Genomic DNA, 19,283 nt, shown 5'->3' on the forward strand with positions numbered 1-19,283 from the left:
CAAACACACACATTCTTTACAAGGAAACAATACAAGCATACATATACTCACTTTTTAAACACTGAGCATATTATTGGTATCTTCACTTTACATCAATTTTACAAACACAGTTGAATTACTGTAATTGAGTCCAGGAGCACTAAAAAAGCACTATAAAACTGTATTGTAGGTATTTTGCATGCATCTGAAAAACCACAGGAAGGTTAGCTTTGGTTCTAAAAGTTTATGTAACTCTATATATGCTCCATGTATTTAAACATAAAACATCAGATAATAAATTAGTTGAAATACAACTTACAGATTTGAAAGACCAAATGCAACTTTGGCAACTTGCACCACAGGAATATGGGCCAGAAAATTATTTTTTCATAAAGCCAAAAGTCCTTTAAATGCTATGACTAAAACTCAGGCATACAAGAAACAGAAGATACAAGCTTTCATTAGCTTTCTCCTTCAGATCATATTACAAAAACAGCACCTACAGTCACCTATGATGGATATGTTTATCATATGGTGAAAAATATACCTAACAAAAATACCTGCATTGTTGAATCAGTTCAACAGAGGTAATGAACTGGTAAGCTGAAAAGTTTTAATAAATATACACAGAGATCAATTTCCTTCTGTGTAAAGTTCACTGAATTTACTGATAAATAAGAGCACTATATTTTTGACGGGAATTCCAAAGTAGTGATATATGGAATATAGATAATGTAGTCTTGGACACTTAAACTGTGCCTGAATTGAGGAGGAAAAGAATGTCTGTATTAGAGAAATAATTATTGCTTAGAAGGGTTTTTTTTTTTAAATAAGAAAAATATAAAGAACCCATGTCTATCTCAGGAATTCCAAGTTCAAAAATTGCTAAAATAATTCTACTTATTCTTACTTAGCAAGGCCTAGATTTATAAATCAGTAGCCTCTCTACTACAGCTCACTCTAGTCCAGAGCTGAGCAGGAAGCACAAGTGAAATAATGAAAGCCAAAACCCAAGTCTAGTGAGATCAAGAAAGTGTCAAATGTTGACTTCTCAAAATGTATTCTTTTAATGATTTAGGACTTTGAAACATCTATGTTAAATCAGGTTTTATTGCAGAAGAACTTTTCAGATTACCACCAAAAATGCTATGGCTAGCACACAGATATTACAATTTGAGCATATTTTGGCTCTAGCTATGATCTTTTTCATAAATAAATGTTCTTTTTTTTTTCTTTGTAAGTCATTATGGCATAAACAGAAAACTCTTCACCTTTCATTTATTTCTGCTAATGTAAAACTATAAATAAACACTTCTTAATACCAACATTTTGTGTCACACTACACCCCCTTTCGTCCTTCAATACAAGCAGCTTCTATGAACTCAGTAGATTTTTTGCATAATATTGGCAGAACATGTCTCGGCACTGTTACTATCTATTTTGGGTTTTGATTTTCTACGTAGTGACGTAATCCCATCCTTACCTGAATTAAGACTAAGACTGTTCAAAATCTACTGCTTAAAAGAGAGAAAATCCCTTGACATATTCAATACAATCAAAATAAAATACCATTACCTTTAAAAACATTGTTCATTCTTCTGTACCCATGGCTTACAACACGACAGTATATTAGCAAAGCAGCTAAGACATTTTACTTACTAGAGAGCGATCCTTTGAAGACACAGACCCTCTCTCTCCCACTATCTTATCCATAGGATAGACTTTGTGAGTGCTTTAGGGTTTGCAGTACCCTGGTGGGCAATATTTGCCCCCAAAGATTTGAAAAGAAAATTGTTAAATCTATAGCACTTACAATGTCCTGCATACATCTAAGCCTTTACTCTTTTCATTAGTTCTCTCTGTTTCGGCATTTTGAAAGCTGCAGTCTTGATTGTACTGCACAGTAAGTTTTAGTAGAAGGTTTAACATATCCTTACTTACTAGGCCATATGATATTTAAACTGGAAATAAAACACCAAAGTCAGTAAAATAACCTACAGCCTTTTATATGGCAGAACCTATAGGCTGAAGCTATAAATTAATTAAACTATTCCAAAGATTTATACTATGGATTTTCCTATGCTTTCTCTTACGATTAAATGCAGCATGTGAAAAAGGATATTGAGACCTGGATGGATGCATCAAGAAGTATCAATGATTGTTACCTGCAGAGGTGTTACAAGAAATTTCATCTGCTGCAACGAAGACGAATTGATTTCTGCAAGAGAAGATAAAATTCACAATACTGCTTGCTGACTGGGAAATGTGCTAGCTGCCAATTGACTTGATGTTTACAGATGGGGTAGGGTAAGGGTGCTTAATTTTAATGAATGTAGCAAGAAAAAGTGTTGAGGTATTTCAGTACTGTAAGTTTATAAGGATTATGAGGTAGACATGCTGGGATCTTTTAAATGAAATAATGGTGACATTTGGATATGGACTATGTACAAACTCTTGCATTGGAAGCTTCATGTTTAGTGTTACAGATATGTCAATATATTTATGAAGTCTAATAAAAATAAAACAATATACTGATATGTATATTAAAGGGCACTACTGCAAAATAAGTAAAAAGTGTTTTTTAAAAAAATAATTGCCGTTATCTTCGTACGTCTGAAAGGAGGATATCGAAAGTAAAATATTTTGCTTTTTATGTGTCTAATATGATTGCGATCAGAAAATGAATTTTCTGCTATTTATTTAAAAAATGACATAGTATATTCTCATATACTGTCATCCAAATACATACAAAAGTCCTTTGCAGAATCTTAGGAGAATAAACTAGAGATATGAGTAATTTAATATAAACCTTCTCTTGCAAAATTCTTTTTTTAAACCAGATAAATTAAAAAGAGAAATGCTAAATACACTAATATTTAAAAATGCAGAAAACTTCATCACGGCACAAATCCTGATTTGTCCTTTCCAAAGTGAAAGTGAACAGGATTTGGGTTAGTGGAAACTATGTTTAAGGATTAATATCAAATGATCCCTTTATATGCATATACACAGATTCCTTGAATTACTTATGTATTGTGCAGGATTAATAAAGAACCTGGGTGAAGTTTTAACGCCTGGGTGCTGTTTTACTCCAAATGTCATGTAGTTCCTCCAGCCTGCACTGCTAGGCATGGTGAAAAACTGAGTTTTTATGTTTTGCACAGCTTTAATGCAAGAGTCTACCAAATAGGAGCTAGAAGGAACTAGTTCTACCTTGTACTAAGGTCTACCTGGAAAACTCAGTTCTGCAAGACGACAAAAGCTCTGTCAAGCATTAAGTACTCTGAAGATCCTACTGGAAACTATTCAATTCAGGAGCAAACATCTCTTAGCCTTGAAAAGTTAAGCTCTAAAAGAACAAAATCTATTTCTATTACATCACCTGCAATATATTAAAGTGATTTGAAATTCTCGTTTAGAAATCTGAACACTGCTATTTAGAAGTTCACATTTGGGGAAAAAAACAGAACCAAACAAGGAATGTGTAAATCCATACTACAGGGACAGAACTGATTGAGATCCAAATTTGTATCTGATCATTGCCTCAGAGATACTAACGCTTGCCTTTTGGTATGAATGAACTTAGTGATCAAACTGTTTATTCTTACATTTTTAACTGGTTATACAGATTGGTAGTATTGCTCTTTATTTTGTCATCTGCAGCAATTTCACAAGCTAATGAGATCTACATGACGTGTAATGCTAAAGAGATTAATTTGAAAAAAATGGTACGGGATGAATTTAACATTATAAATAGTTACTCTGTATTTCATAGCTAGTATAATTTGTGTTTACAGCTATTATCTCTTTTATTATCACCTCTTGTGATAATACACAAGGAAACAGATGTTTGCCCAAAAAGGATTCAGCCAGTAACAATGCAGACTTACCAGCTACTGCTTTATCACACCGACACTGCGGTGCATCATATTCAATTTATCTTAAAATGAAAAGCAGCCCTGGAAAAGAGCAGCTAACCTAACTCAGTCCTTTGCAAATATAGGGTTCTGCCCTTTAAAGACCAATTTATGCACTAATTGTATTGAGCATACAAAGCTTAAAAAATTTACAGGTAAGGGAAGATGAAAATTCACAATGCATTTTAGGTTGTTCTAATGCTCCTCATCACTGCTACACTTTTCATTTTTTCAAAAAGGTACAAGAAATGTAAGTGGACCCAACTGTATTATACAATAAGCCCTGCTCAGTTATTAAGATACAGAATTGCTTCCGTAATTTAATCTGTGTATTAACAGTGAAAGTACAGAACAAAAGTTTTACTGCTCATTTTATACTTCAGATGTAAAAGAACACACATTTAAAATCCAGAGAACTTATTTTTTTCCTTTAAATAAAAACGTAAAAGGTTTTTTTTTCTGTTTATCTCCCTTACTACCAGTAACAAATTGAAAGAGTAACATGACAAATACATTGATCTGAATGTACAGTTGGATGCATTTAGCTTGCCAGATATTCACACCCTGGGCTAAGCACAATCCTGTTAAGTGCTGGAGTGGTCCCCTTTGGCAGCCTGAGCTCTCTGATGGACACCCAGGCAGCGTGGGTCATCAAAATCTACTTCTGGGACTCAAATTGGCTGTGCTCCAGCTGAGCAGCTCTTTCCTAAGGGCAAACACTTCTGCATACTACTACTTCTCTCAAGCCTATATATCAATTTCTTCTGGTAAACTGAAGACTACCATTGATTTTTACCACTACGGTAATAAAGATATCTCTAAAGTTGGAAAAAAATTATGTTTAAACATCTGATGTATTTCTTGAATTCAGACAGGAACAGAAGGGAAGGACAACAGGAGTAATATCGAGTGATTTAGATGCTCTTTCTTACTTTGGGGTACTTCTTGAACCTGCAATTACCCCAATTTTCAAAAGGTTCAAATGTGTTGTAACTCCCTCTGCTCCATTCCCCACAGAGCCAAACACATCTGACATAAACCTCCCTCTCAGTTTTAGCACCTGCTATTTCTACCCAGCAGGTCCTTTGCATACCCATAGGTACATTAGGTGCTTGCTCTCTTTCTCCTTGACACTGTTAATTTGGTGAAAACAGGCCATACCATAGCATAAAACTGGATATATATATATATATTTTTTTTATCTTAAATCACTAGACTTCAAGCCTTATCTTGACTATGGCTATTTAATAAACAGAAAAACTACTGTGAAGAAATCCCACAGGCGGATTTTTGCTTTTGCTAAACTGTCCTAGAAAGATGTAACCTGTGGTAGAATGGAGAACAGCTTTAGGAAGGAGTCCTTCACTACCCCCTCTCAGTGTTTCCATCTCAGTGTCTTTTTCACAGGGTAGCTTAAAAAAAGAGCAGTATTTTCCATATGTATCTTTCTGTACTGCACTTTTTATTATAGGAGACCTTTTAGTACAAGATCCTTGATTAGCAACGTTAGGGCTTATGCCCTCAGAAATGATTTTTGGTGATTATTAAACTAATAATTTGTATTTAGACAGGAACAGAGTTTGCAACTAGAAATCCAAATCCTGTTTGAAAGTTTTTGTGATGGCATGAGGTGAGCAGGAAAAGTCCTGTTGTCAGAATCAAAACCATACTCTGCAGCATCAAACTTCAAAGAGAATAACACAATATTTTCAGGTTCAACTTTATCACCTGACTAAAAGCACCCTGTTCTAAATTAAAGCAGGCCACTGAATTGAAAGACTTAAATAATAAAGTACTAAAGCAAAATACTTAAGCAAGTGAACAACAGGAATTTAAGTGAAGTTCGACTGAAGTTTTTCACTATATACACCATTTAGTGAAAAATATTGCTAATTACAAATTACTTCAGTAAAAGTTATGTATTCACAGAAATTAGGCCTTCTGGACTGTCCATTTTTTATTTTTTTTTTTTTTTTAATAGCATTGCCTAATTTCTTCAGCATGTTTATACTACCACAGGTTAATAGGCCTACGCTATTTCATAAATATATTTTGTCAGTACTTTCCCTTCCCAAAATGCTGCATCTACCCATTTTTCAAAAATACTTGTCTTTTACAGTCTTGCTTCTTGCAAGTCACCTTAACTGTGCTGAAGTGCTACAGAAAAAACTTCCATACATTCATTCTAAAGCATAAGGACCTAATACAGAAGCTACATGCATATCAACAATGAATTTAAGCTTAGGTAAGGCTATATGTGAAATTTAGTAAAAACATGTCAACAATTTGTAATTACTACGTAGTATTTTTAGCTTTTATTTCTACAGATTTCTTTTCTGTAAGTGTGTTTAAATAGTCTTGTCTCTCTCTTTGAATTGCTTTTAATCTACATCTTTCGAGAGTTACCTTAAAGTCTGAGATACCTGATATTCCAGTGAGGATGACTGGCTTTTAGCGTACATGTATTTTACATGCTCCATCAGGAAAATTAAGTTAGAGTATTAACAGCATTTCCATTTAATGAACAGTTATTACATTGTGTCAAACTTTTCCAAAATTCCCTTAATGTTTCCCATCCTCATAAACACTAACACCAATGATCTTACCTACTGGAATGTCAAATAAATTCTAGAATAGAGAGAGAAATTCTGGTTTATACCATCTTTGATACAATACTGAACTTCAGGCTCCTTCACATGTGGAAAGTTGAGAGTTTCTCCTCACTTAGAAAATGGAATTAAAGTTTTCTTAAATACTGAAACTCTGATAATTCAGTTACACATAAATATATACAACTTTTATCACACTTTCTGTAACTAAATAGACTTTATTTTAAAGGTCAGTGGCAACTTAAAGTAGAGTGGAGCTCACAAAGAGCAGAAACTCCTAGCAGAGATTGGGTGGACAGTACAGACCTAACCACAGATCCTGCCTGACCCATATGTGATTTGCCTACTTCCCTATTAGTTGGAAAATTCAGAACCTGGAAGTGGAAGATAAGAAGAGGTTCAGAGAATAGGCGTCAGACGCTCTTTTTTATGACTTGGGGGATCTACCCATCATGAAGCACAATTCTAACCTAATTTCAGGATACACTGTTACTCCGAGTGCTCTCCCTTAAAGTTTCCATACAGTCACTGCACCCTGGGAAAGGTTGTTCTCATCTTTCTTTGCACTGCTACGTGTTCCTAGAAAAGCATCAACCTACTCCCACATTTTCCCTCCGACAGGCACTGGCCCCACTATTCAGATGCACAAAAGAACTCACAGCTCTGGCTGGGACATTTATACTCTCAGGGTACTGTGGGTGTAAGAACCTGTGTTTGTAGGGCACGCGGGTCAAATTGCTAAGTGTTCTCTGTGTCCTGTCTCCTCCCTAAAAGGCTGGGTGACAGTCAGACTTTTCAACACTGTATTTCACACAGTACATGAGTAAGAACAAAATTTTGACACACATCTCATTTTCACCCAGCACTCCCAGAATTTTTCAGTCCCTCTTCCTGGCAACACAAAGCTTCCATAAAATAGAAGCCATAATAGAGGTCGAGTGGGATTTTAAGAAATTGTGACTTTACCAAAAATAATCACACTAACTCCAGGAAATTTAAAACATAGAAGAAATTATAATCCACTAACACACAGTGACGATGTTTCATACACCAGAAATCTTGGACTTTGCTTATTAACTTCACAAAACTAAACAGAAATCATTTCACTTAACACAGAGGTGCAGCCCCTCTCCCAAAAATATAGCACCTGTTGAAAACAGTGCAGAGCCCTAGAACACAGGAAATGAAGGTGAAGGCAAACACAATACTGAACAGAAGTTACAGTGGGAAGATTTAACCTACATGTAATCAGTTGACTTTTTCTGGTAAGACCACCATGGGATATACAAATACAGTCAGTATTTAGATTTCATGGATCAGAACCTCAGCTGGTAAAACTGATGCAGCTTAAACTGAAAGCACTGACTTCACTGGAGCTACTGCAGATTGTATTCTCCAAGGATCTGGTGCTAACTACACAGTGTAACAATGAATTTTCCCAGAAGTCTTCTATGTGGCACATCTATACATTGCTCCTTTATATTATTAAAGATATCTTATTTTTCCTTCATACTCTAAACTTTAAGGTTTTGTTGCTTGTGTTAGGACTTTAATGTTGAGGGCTTTTTCACTATGAACTATAACAGAGTTGACGGCTGGCTGCTTGAATATTTTCCCTAATATTCAAGTATAGACAAAATTTCATTTTCCCTCTGAAATAATTTTATGAAATCCTCCCCAACTCCCTCCCTCTGTTGTCCTAAATTAAAATATCAAGGCTATCAAATAATTAAAATTTTTTAATATTGGTATAATAACTATAAGAAGGTTTATTTTGCTATTATTGTGCTTTATATTTCCATTACTGTAAGATCAAAGTACATTATCATACACATAGCACCTGAATCACAACACAAAGACAACTAAACAACTTTACAGCCCTATCTATAAGATATAATAATGAAGTAAGAATAAAACTGCTAGTAGAAAGAAATTCATGTGGTATCAAGCTTCAACACTAACAGTAACTTGTTTGACCTGATGTGCATTAGGAAAGTATATTTTACTTTTAGACTGACTTCTTCCATGTCGGGTTCTTTTTTTCTGTAGAACTGCTTGTTCATCCTAACTACTAATAGTGATGTAAAGACAAAGAGGAAGATACAGATACTCTGCTTTCACTGAGGTATTTTGCTTTCACTGTCAAAAGATAATGCATCTCCCACCTCCATCATTCCTGACAATTTCATTAAATGCTCCTTTCTGAAATTTTGAGGCAGGTCTTGGAAGTATACATGGTAAAATCCTGCATCAAAAGAAATTAATGTAGCTACTTCTGTAACTATTACCTCGCAGAAAAGACTAAAGCTCATCCTGATCGCCCAAGCAAAGGCAGCTCGTCCATCTGCCTGGACTCAGCTGCCACTCCAGAAGGTCCAGTGTCACCCTGCCTGCGTGGGGGGTCTCACCTGCCCTAGAGTGGCTCAGATGGCCCTGTTTCCAGGCGGCTGAACCAAGCCCTTAATTTGACTGCCAGGTTAGTCACCTCTGCATTGCTTTTTATTTGTGTCGTCTTTGTGCTTAATACAGAACATTTCAGTGTGATTTAGCCGATGACAAGACGTCCCTAACATAATTCAGACTGCCAAAGACAGCAGGAGACAGAAATGTTAAGAAATCTCTCTCATTAAATTTTTTCCTGCCACCAGTCATACAACTTCTTGAACAGGAATAATTAGTTTTAATACCAAAAAAGCACTTTTTCAATTGTGGAAAGCAGACATTCAAGAAAAGAAATGAAAAAAAAAGAAAAAAGAAAAAAAAATCCCTAACTCTTCTGCACACTAATGGGAATGTGCATTCCCCAAACCAGTGATATGCCTGTATTATTCCATTTACTCAGAGGTTTAAAAAAAACCAAAAACCCACAGAAAAAAAACCAACCCCAAACTAAAGAGAAAATGCTTTCTCATAATTCATATTCTTATGCCAGGCTTTCCCCAACAGATGGACAGGCATCTGTTTGAGCTCTTCTATTGAACTAACGCATTCAAATGCTACAAGAGAGAGACTCCTTTTAGCATAGCCTAATATTAATGTTGTAAAGCATGTTCGGGAAATTACAAGAGGTCCATACTGTGTACAGGGTAGATACAATTTTTCCATGGCAGTGTCTTGTATATGAAGTCCACCTCCTCTCCTCAAAGACCAGATAAAGAAAATTTCTACCTAACTGGTGCTATACTTTGCAACTCAGTATAGTTATGTGCACCTTAGTATAGTGGTTGCAAAAAAATATGTTTATTTTTAATATATTGTCAAAATAAGGAAAATGTCTTACATCACAACCAGTGGAAAAATCTGGATGTCTTTCACCTACATTTTAAATCTACACATTTTATTTCCTATTTTGTTTATTTTTAAAATCAGAGCTATACAACTATGCTTAGTTCTAACTCATATTACCTGCAGTATCCGCAGCATTTATCTATGTATGAAGGATTATATATTATATTATACATAGTATAAAAGTATTTATTATTAATAACACAAGGTACATAGTATAAATACATATATTTATCTGCAAGAGGAGCACAGGTCATTTTTAAGTGTATCTTAATATTTTAAAGCAAAACTTGTAACTTAACAGGTGAAATTCTGAATACCACATAAATCAGTAGCAGAATTCATACTGATCTCAGTGGCATAAGCACTAAGATTATTTGCCTTTTGCTGTGATTAACACAGTCTACACACTTAAACTAAATCCTTGAAGAAGTTATCCAGTAACTTTACTTCAGAAGTGCTCTGTATCAGCAAGGTAAACTGACATCAGTATGATCCAGAACTGCTAAATTAATGCTATTCTTGAAGTTTTATAATTTATATTTAAAAATTTTGTTTACTACTATTTTTGGACATATTTTTCACTCTCTTTAGCCTCGTGTAGAGAATCAGTAAAATACATAACAAAGTAGATATTTATTTTGTTGAGGGATTTATTCTGTATGTATATCATGTAATCTTAAAACAGTATCTCATTAAAACATACTTTATATTTGTTTCTAATTTCATAACAATTATTATGGTTTACTAGTAACCACCATTTTATCCATAACGAAGTCTCCTAATATGCAGAGGTACAATTATAAGCTCCTTTAGCAATTATGAATAACAACAATCCTTTCCCTTTACATTATTTTAAGATTTGAATGACTTTATAAATTGCTTGACAACATCATTTTTTCATATTGTAACTAAAGGACCATATATATGAAAACCTTGCCTGGATTATTTAAGAATTCATTCAAGAAACACAAAATGGAGGTCAGAGGCTGGTACATGTTTGGTTAAAATGAAGACCTTACTTTTTTCTGCATGTATATGAAACTTCCTATATCAATTCAAAAAGCTGTTTAGGATACATGGAGTAAACTTCTACTCCCATTCTTGCCATCCAGTATTTTTACAAACTGCTGTTTGGTCACAGGTGTGTCCCTAGAGTATTAGAAACTTGACAAGCTCAAAGCTATGTGAAAAAAAAAATAAAATTAAATACCTAATCAAAAGCTTTAGATTCCTTTGAGGTGGGAAATACGACAGTAAAACATGCACGCAAGAGTGTAAATTGTCTCTTGATTAATTTCATCTACATAGTTATTTTAAGTTTGTTCTTCTAATAGTTCCTCATCTTGCCTAAAACACATTGCAAATTACCTGCCTAATCCATACAGACTATATCCAATTAATTCCATATTTATTGATAACATTTCATTCCTTCCTCTTCTCTCTGACTCTTTCACAATGCTCTTAATTCCTTCTTGCTTTTAAAGCCCCCACAGTGGAAGCACTCAGGCTGACAATACTTGTAGCATGTTCTAATCGGCCTCTTTGTGGTCTATCAAGCCAATGATCTGAAAACTAAGAAGTGTATAATTAGACACTGACATGTCCAAAGGAACTGTTATGGTCTATCATGTCACAGGCATTGACCCAATAGACTGTAACAGTTTTGGTCTGTTGGATTAGGAATCAATGCTTTAGTGGCTCCCTAACACCATATTTATCCAGTCTGTTGAATACAACACACTTAAAAAAAATTTAAAGTCACACTTTCTTTCACTATCCTCTAAGAGAAGAAGCCTGTATGAACTATTAAAGAGATAATTCCTATTTAAAAATGTTAACCAAGCCGTCCTCCCCCCTCTTTTTAGAAGAAAAGCTTGCATGAAAATGCATCAAAGGACTATGTTTATAACCACAGTTATTTCTTATGAACTCTTATCCTCAAGTAAGAAACTCCCAAGTTAAAACTCATGCTATATAACCTGACTTAGGCTAGATGTAGCCTAACAAAAAGAAAGCAAGGATACTTGAAGTTGACATGTAAATGTCAGAATGGGTGCACTGATTTCTTTTGACAATGATAAGCATTTAACAGCTCTCACTATGTTCAAGAAGAAACTGGCAGCAAAAGTACTTGGTGTCTTTAAACTTGGAGCACTTTAGGAAGCCAGGTGAGGAAATCTAGGCACTAGCGTTCTCTACCTTCTCTCTCAATTCTTCATGACTTCCAGCACAGATGCCAAACCAGAATTTACAGTAATAGTCAAGCTGTTTCATGTCTATGGGGATTCTTAAACTATCCCTTGATATTACAGTGAAGGAGAATGGAAATTACAGGAGAGAAAAGTAGAAGCAGGGTATGAAGAATATAAGCTCTGACATAAGAAAAGTTTCATAATTGGTGTTTACAGATTCTGGGCCAGGAGCCCTAAGCTTTTTCACTACTGTATTACCTCAGATTTGAACTAGTGCAGGAGTTCTAATAGTGACATGGATATTACATGAATACTGATATTACTCAGAAGTGACTCAAGCCTTCAAATTATCAGAAAACATGTTAATTCTAGCAAATATTAGAGGAATGTATTAAAACATCTCAGTATATAAAGTAGCTTTCTAGACGTAGTAGGAGATTATATGTTTATGAAATGTAATCTTTTGCCATGTTTTCCTACATTAACATATGTCTCACCAAAAAAGCAGTATATCTACAATATTTTCGAATGAATCATTTTTCAATCATTAGAAAGTACTCTATGCAATATATTTTTATTTCGGGAAATTCCTTTCAAATTGCTCTACATGAAATTCTGTTCATAATATTTTAAACTGACAATTCTTTTTTTTTTTTCCTACTAAACTCTCTTTATTCGTAATAATTCACTTTTACTTTCTAATCCCTTTACTAAAAGGTACTGTCATGGCTATAATACGAGTCATATTCTCCAGTCATTCCCAAAACTGTGATCAGAGTAATGAATATGGATTATGAAATATTAACATGATGCTCCTGATCCTCTAGTTTGCCACAGATCAGATACAGACATAAAGACATATAAGGTTAATAGGTAGATGCCCAAATCCATTACCTCTCTGTAACAGCAAAGTGAATGATGTGAATTTTATTTGCAGTATCAGGGAATAAACAAGCTTTAGATACCACACAGGATAACCAGAAAAAGCTAGACCAATCAAGCATCACCACATCAAACCTAAGTGTTTGAAGAAGAAAAGTATTAAGTATTAAATATATGCTATATTACTGTGGTTACAAAAGCTAAATACAACCTTTGTACTTGGCCAAGATTCTACCTGATCCTTTAATTCTCAAAATTTGAGTAGCTCAGGATATGGGCTATACAATTCTTGCTTATGTATCACCTTGTCCCTCAAAGTTCTCAATTTCTCAAGATCCAACTTGTATAGCAAAATTCAAAAAGGTTTGAAGTTTCCAGCTGGGAGTAAACAAGTAAAGTTATTACTCTATTCTATTCTTTCTCCTCTTCCAACCTGATTACTTTAGAAATTAAGACTATGTATAAAAGCTCTTTTTCCTAAATCCTAAAAAGTATGATCATTAAATGAATTAAGTATTACATTTAAAAATATTTACCCTTCTATAAAATTATTTAATGGAAAATTAAATTACGACTGAAGATGCTATTAAATTTTTTATGCTTTCAAAACCTTATTTTTTAGTATATACCACTAGTAAGATCCTCAATAAGAGAAAATAATTTGAATAAAACTACAGTGGTTTTCACCTATTCATAAAATAGAAGATCTTAAAGTCTACAGTATAAACAAAAATCGCCTCCATCTACAGAAGCTCTCATTTTATATTTTGTTTATTTTTGTTCTTCATTCTAATTTTTCATTCATTCATTAATGTTTCCAATTAAATAAAATCTGTACCTATTGGTTTTAGGATAATTTGACCAAAAATATCAAGTATTACTCTGAATTACTTGCCCAAAGAGAACTGGAAAACGTATTAAATTGTATCTCTGTAGGCACTAGTACTTTGACAAAAATGAATAGTCCACATAGTCATGTTAAAAATACTGTCAGAGTACCAGGATTTTGCCAGGAGTAAGATTTCAGATCTGGAAGATATACAACTTCCATATGATAAAATCTCCTGTCTCAAGTTTCGTACAAAATCCTATGTATGACCACAGAACGTGTAACACAAACTGAGAGTGAAAAAAATACCTATTTTATACTACAAAATGTTATGTGCAAAATATTTTGGAATATGCCTTTTTTGCTTTTAAAAAGATTAATAAAAAAAAGAGGTCAGCTTCCAGTGATAAGGGATCTAATCCAGACAACAAAGAAGTCAATGAAATTTTCCCATTGTTTGTAGTGAGATTTAAATGTGACATTGTATTGGAAAAAGGGAATTAGGTTCAGAGCAAAATACCCCTGTACATATGTACGTGTGTGCGCATGTGTGTGTGCATGTTTGTGGGTGGGTGATGGATGGGGATTGTGTGTGTATATATGAATATACAATCAAACATATATAAACACACATAATTATCATTATTAAGTGTAACAGGGTTAGCAAGCAGTACAAGTGAAATGACTCTGCCTTTCAGACAAGACTAGTTTACTATTATCGGGATTTTGTTTTATTATACTACCATATACACTTTCATAAATATTGCTGACAAAGTTAATATGCAAGAAAGGAACATTTTTCTTACTCCGATCGAAGATGCAATAACCAAATCATAAAACACAAAACCAATAGCCAATCAATGTGAATAAGTCTGCCCATAGGCTTCATTCAAGCAAGCCATTCACTGAGCTATGTGATGGATCTGTCAAATCCAGTACAGCATTACAGACATACTAGCAACACCAAGTGAACATGCAATGACAAAATGACAATACGCCCCACTGCCATGCTTTGACTTCTTCTATCTCACAAATATAAAACTTGATGGCTTTGCTAGTTTCTCTGACTTCAGACTTGGAGAGAAATCTAACAACTAAATTTTTATTAATATTTTTAAAAATACTACATGAAAGAGGAATAAAAGCTGTACAAACATTTTATTGACATCTGATTTAGTGTCTTTTTCACATCCTTAAAATTATTTTTTCCAAACATTCTCAGTTTAAAGAGTTTGGCAGGTAAAGCTCCAGAATGGTGAAGAACATATATAGACCAGTAGGTCCCCCTTTATCAGTTAAAAGAATTGGAAAATTTATTCAGAAATATTTTAAGTATCAAAAAGTTAAACATGATTTTTTGATCCATTTTTGAAAAGAGCTTCCTTCCACTCTTTAATTGTAATTTAGGATGAGGAGAGATCACACAGTATAAAAATCCAATCACAATTTTTTTTTAACTTGTATTCAGTGATTATATTGCTTCATAACTAAAACAAAATGTACCTTTTTGCTTGTTTGGTTTGTTGTCTTTGTTCTACAGTCCTAAGAAATAACTGGAGAAACCTGCATGATCTACCTTCGTTATGAAATTGTTTTTAGGAGTACAGGATTTGTCTTAATGACTACTTAGGGGTTTGTGTTGATTTGCTTAATGAGATTTCCTTGCCACCTGATTCTCCCCTATATATCTGTTCTTTGCCCATTTCCAGCAATATTTCCAGCTGTGACAAACAAGGATACCATTGCATTTCTTCACAACAGAGCTCTCTTACAGTGATCATTATCTATTGACTTGGTGTATCGATTCTGGAGTCCCAAATCTTTCTGTTAACCTTTATTTTTAATTTACCAAAACATGTCTCCAATCTAAAGATTTCCTCTTTCCATGTCATGACTTAAGAAGCATGTCAAATATGGAACATTGCCATTCATCATGTATATGAGCTGTGATCAAAAAAATAAAGCTTTTTTATGTTTTAAATTAGTATGAAGTAGCATTTCCATGATATGTCACTGCTTCAATAGTACATACTCACTGGTCATCACTTCATTTTTCTGGGCATTGTTTACACATAAACAGTAAATATATTTCATGTGTAATTAAATTAAACAGGGGCTCAAATTGACACTAAGTAAGTGTATAAGGACATAGGGAATCTTCAATATTGTCAGAGGACGGCAGATGAGAATTACATTGAGAAGAAAAGATAAAAGCAGTTGTATTGAACTATAGTTCAGCACTTTCAATATTAATAATTCACAAAAGTTGCTAAATTAATTTAAAAATTAATGAAAAGTTAATCAAATTAAGCAAACTGTAGTTGTGAGTAATCAGAGGTATCCATGTTTGCACATAGTTTCCCATATGCAAAGAAATGTCTGTACAGATTGTTATTTGTTTTGTTCCCTATGCTAGTTTTAGGGCTCCCCTATAAAGAAATTCAGTTACAATGTTCATAATTAAGACAAGAAACCATATTCATTTGGGGGAAGCAGGCTGAAGATGAGGGTTATTCACATTTGAAAAGAGAAGCTAAATTAAAAAAAAAAAAAAATCCAAAAGATAGAATATTCATTTAAGATATTTAAAATTATGCAAGCAAAGACAGGTTATTACAATTCTAATTATACACAAAGTGTATCTGAAAATTAGACATTTTTTCAAAAAAATAATTAAGGGTTGTAACAACTGCATTACTACTGATGCCACCTCAAGCTTCCTTTACAGTATTTAAGAGCACTATCTTCTTAAACACATCCTTTACATTTTTTGTCAGCATAACTCTTAGCGATGTTGACTCTCTACCTGTAGCAGAACATGTGACCAACTGACGTTTTATCTTACAGCACTTTTGTTTTATGAGAAGGTACATTAATTTATAATTAAAGCATTTAAAAGTCATCTTGATATTGTTCAGTTTCTCTATGTAACATATAGGTCTTCAGAAATTCACCTATTCATAGGAATAGACACCCTATAAAATGATCCAGGGACACCTGAGCGATATCTGGCAAAAAATGACTAACCACAGGAGGTTATTGATAATTCTGCCCTTTCAGTTTAGTAAGCCTTTAGAAGCAGGAATTGTTTTGCATTATAAGCTCACAGAAAAGTACTAGAGCTGCGACATGCTAACACACCTTTGTGGAAATGAAATGAAACTACTGAGCAGCACTTCACCTTTGTAGGTTACCCTAAGTAGAAATAGTACATCGCAAACAAAGTGCGGACAGCACATACGTAGTTAATATTACTGATCCAAAATTAATAGAAAGTAACTTGCTTACCTGTCTGACACAGCATGCCTCAGCCACACATGCAAATTATTTTATTCACACAACTTTAAAAAAATATATCTTCATTACCCAGAATAAGCATTTGAAAGGCAAATATGCATGCATAGCATTGTAACATTCATACCATGGTACTTTATTCTAAAAATACGGAATCCATGAACAGCACTTCAATCTAAGAAATAGTTCACTGAAATTTCTTAATCTGTTGATTTCTTTAAGAAACAAAAACTTCTAAAACAATGTCTAATTTAGCATCTGAAGAAGTTTTTAAATGCGTATTCAAGACTTAAGAAATTATCTCCGTGATTCCAAGGGAAAATTTTCTTATATCAGGAAATGAGAAGTGTGACCTTCTCACTGCTATTGTGAAGCAAAATATATGCCTGTATCTGTCTTTCACAATATACATCCTCCCTTTGTGACTGTGCACTCTTAAAGTACTTGAAAAGTATTAAAGATAGCATAGATTTTGTTAATGTACAGTTTATGAAGAATACATATGATATTCTTTCTTTTCAGTACAAAATCATGTCCACACACTACAAAGACTTAATTTTATGCAATTTGACAAAATCCTATTCTTACTGAAGTCAATAGCAATTTAGACATTGACTTCAAAGGGGTCCCAATTTTCATGTCGCCAGAAGACCAGTTAATTTATGTGTCACTGCTTTTAGTTTATAGAATTTAAGTCTCTTCTTATGCAGACTTCAATAAACTTTTATTCCTGGTATTATTTCCACCAAATGCGGTTTACATTTTGAGGAAAGAAATACAGAGTGAAAGAAGAATAACTGAATTTTTTTCAGTATTTCAAAAAATGAAATGCCTGGAAAGAAAGCAAATGGAAAAAATATTGTTTTGCCTTGGACAGTTCAAGCTTAGACACAGTTCATTCTCAATTTCCACTGACTAAAACAATGTCAATGAGAATTGAGGGCATTCAGTAGGTTCAGGTTCTAAATCAAGTGAAATAATACTCCTAAGACGAATAATGATCTTTAGTAGCAGACCATCATGAAGCTGTACATATATTTATCTACATTGTACAAGGGTCACAGACATTAACTGGATGATCTACAGCTTGGGAATGCGCACATCTCATGCCTGATTCTCAATTAAGGCCTAAAATCTCTCAATTTATGGCTATTCATGGATTATAATAAACCAGCCTGCTTTAGATATCACAATTATCTGCAGAGCAACAAGACAGTTATGAGACTTCAACAAGGCAAATTTATAGAATCATCTTCAACTTCCACTGGTCAAATATTTATCAGCAGTAAATGAGGTCTTACCTGTCACTGTAGGCGGCTGCAGTGGCAGTGGCAGGCTGGGCATACCGGTAGGCAGCATAACCACCCTGAAACACAAACTCACGCTCTAACTGGATTGCTACAGCACCTTAAATCACATTCTGCAGAATTTAGCAACAACTGAAAGAGTACTGTCATGCTGTAAGTTCAGTTAAGGGGTTAAAGACAGAGGAAATATTTCAGTGAATTGTTAAGCAAAATTTATCACCACAATCTTGTTAAGATTCGTCCCAGAGATCAGGAGAAAGCAATGAACTGTATTCATCTACATAAGGTTTTTTTAACAAGACAATACTGGATTCTTCTACAAGTTTTCAAGTAGCAATTGTTCTTATGAATGAGGTGTATGCATATTAATAAAGCAATGTTGAACTTAAAAGAAAATCTCAGCTGATAATCAATTCTTTTTTGTACAAAATATGATTTATCACGTCTGGTTGATTAAACCTATGAATTTGTGCACTCAATTAACACTTAATGTTACATAGGTTTCCAATTTCTACATAAAATTATAATGAAGAAGCAAAATTCTCTTCTTCCATGAATTAACATTCAGTTGTATGTAACAGTAATTGCAGCTGTTCAATTAAGCAAACAGGACAAACAAACACACATCTGAAAGGAATTGTGTGCAGTGATGCATTGGTTATCAAACTGTGAAAACAGCAGAGCTTCCTGTTCAATGGACCACGGTGTTATATCAACCATCTCAAAATGATCTCAGCATGCCAATTAACAAACAGAGGCCAGTCTCCACAGATAACACAAACACGATTTACGTCCCAATTAGAATTCACCACCCCATGATCCGCTGGGACAGGGGACTTTTGTATTTCCTTTCCCACCTTCCCCCACCTTAAGAGAGAGTTGAATAAGAAAGGATCAGACCACTCAGCTTTGAATACAACTCACTCTTTTGATAAAGTGTTCACTTTAATGGATCGATTTTTTTCTTCCCCCCCCTGCCCCCCCCC

The 19,283-nt window shown here is 34.1% G+C and overlaps 1 protein-coding gene across 5 annotated transcripts in view; it reads right to left on the reverse strand.

Annotated features, from left to right (window-relative positions):
• Positions 1 to 19,283, reverse strand: part of RBFOX1 (RNA binding fox-1 homolog 1) — a 134,076-nt gene that overhangs the window by 13,305 nt on the left and 101,488 nt on the right. For all 5 annotated transcript variants that reach the window (XM_029084730.1, XM_010167112.2, XM_010167413.2 and 2 more), the window contains one exon: positions 18,292 to 18,356. In XM_029084730.1, the coding sequence (XP_028940563.1) occupies positions 18,292 to 18,356 (65 nt within the window). The remainder of the gene's footprint in view (positions 1 to 18,291; positions 18,357 to 19,283) is intronic.

The sequence above is a fragment of the Antrostomus carolinensis genome, unplaced genomic scaffold, assembly GCF_000700745.2.
Source record: "Antrostomus carolinensis isolate BGI_N321 unplaced genomic scaffold, ASM70074v2 scaffold6980, whole genome shotgun sequence".
In the NCBI taxonomy this organism is placed as follows: domain Eukaryota; kingdom Metazoa; phylum Chordata; class Aves; order Caprimulgiformes; family Caprimulgidae; genus Antrostomus; species Antrostomus carolinensis.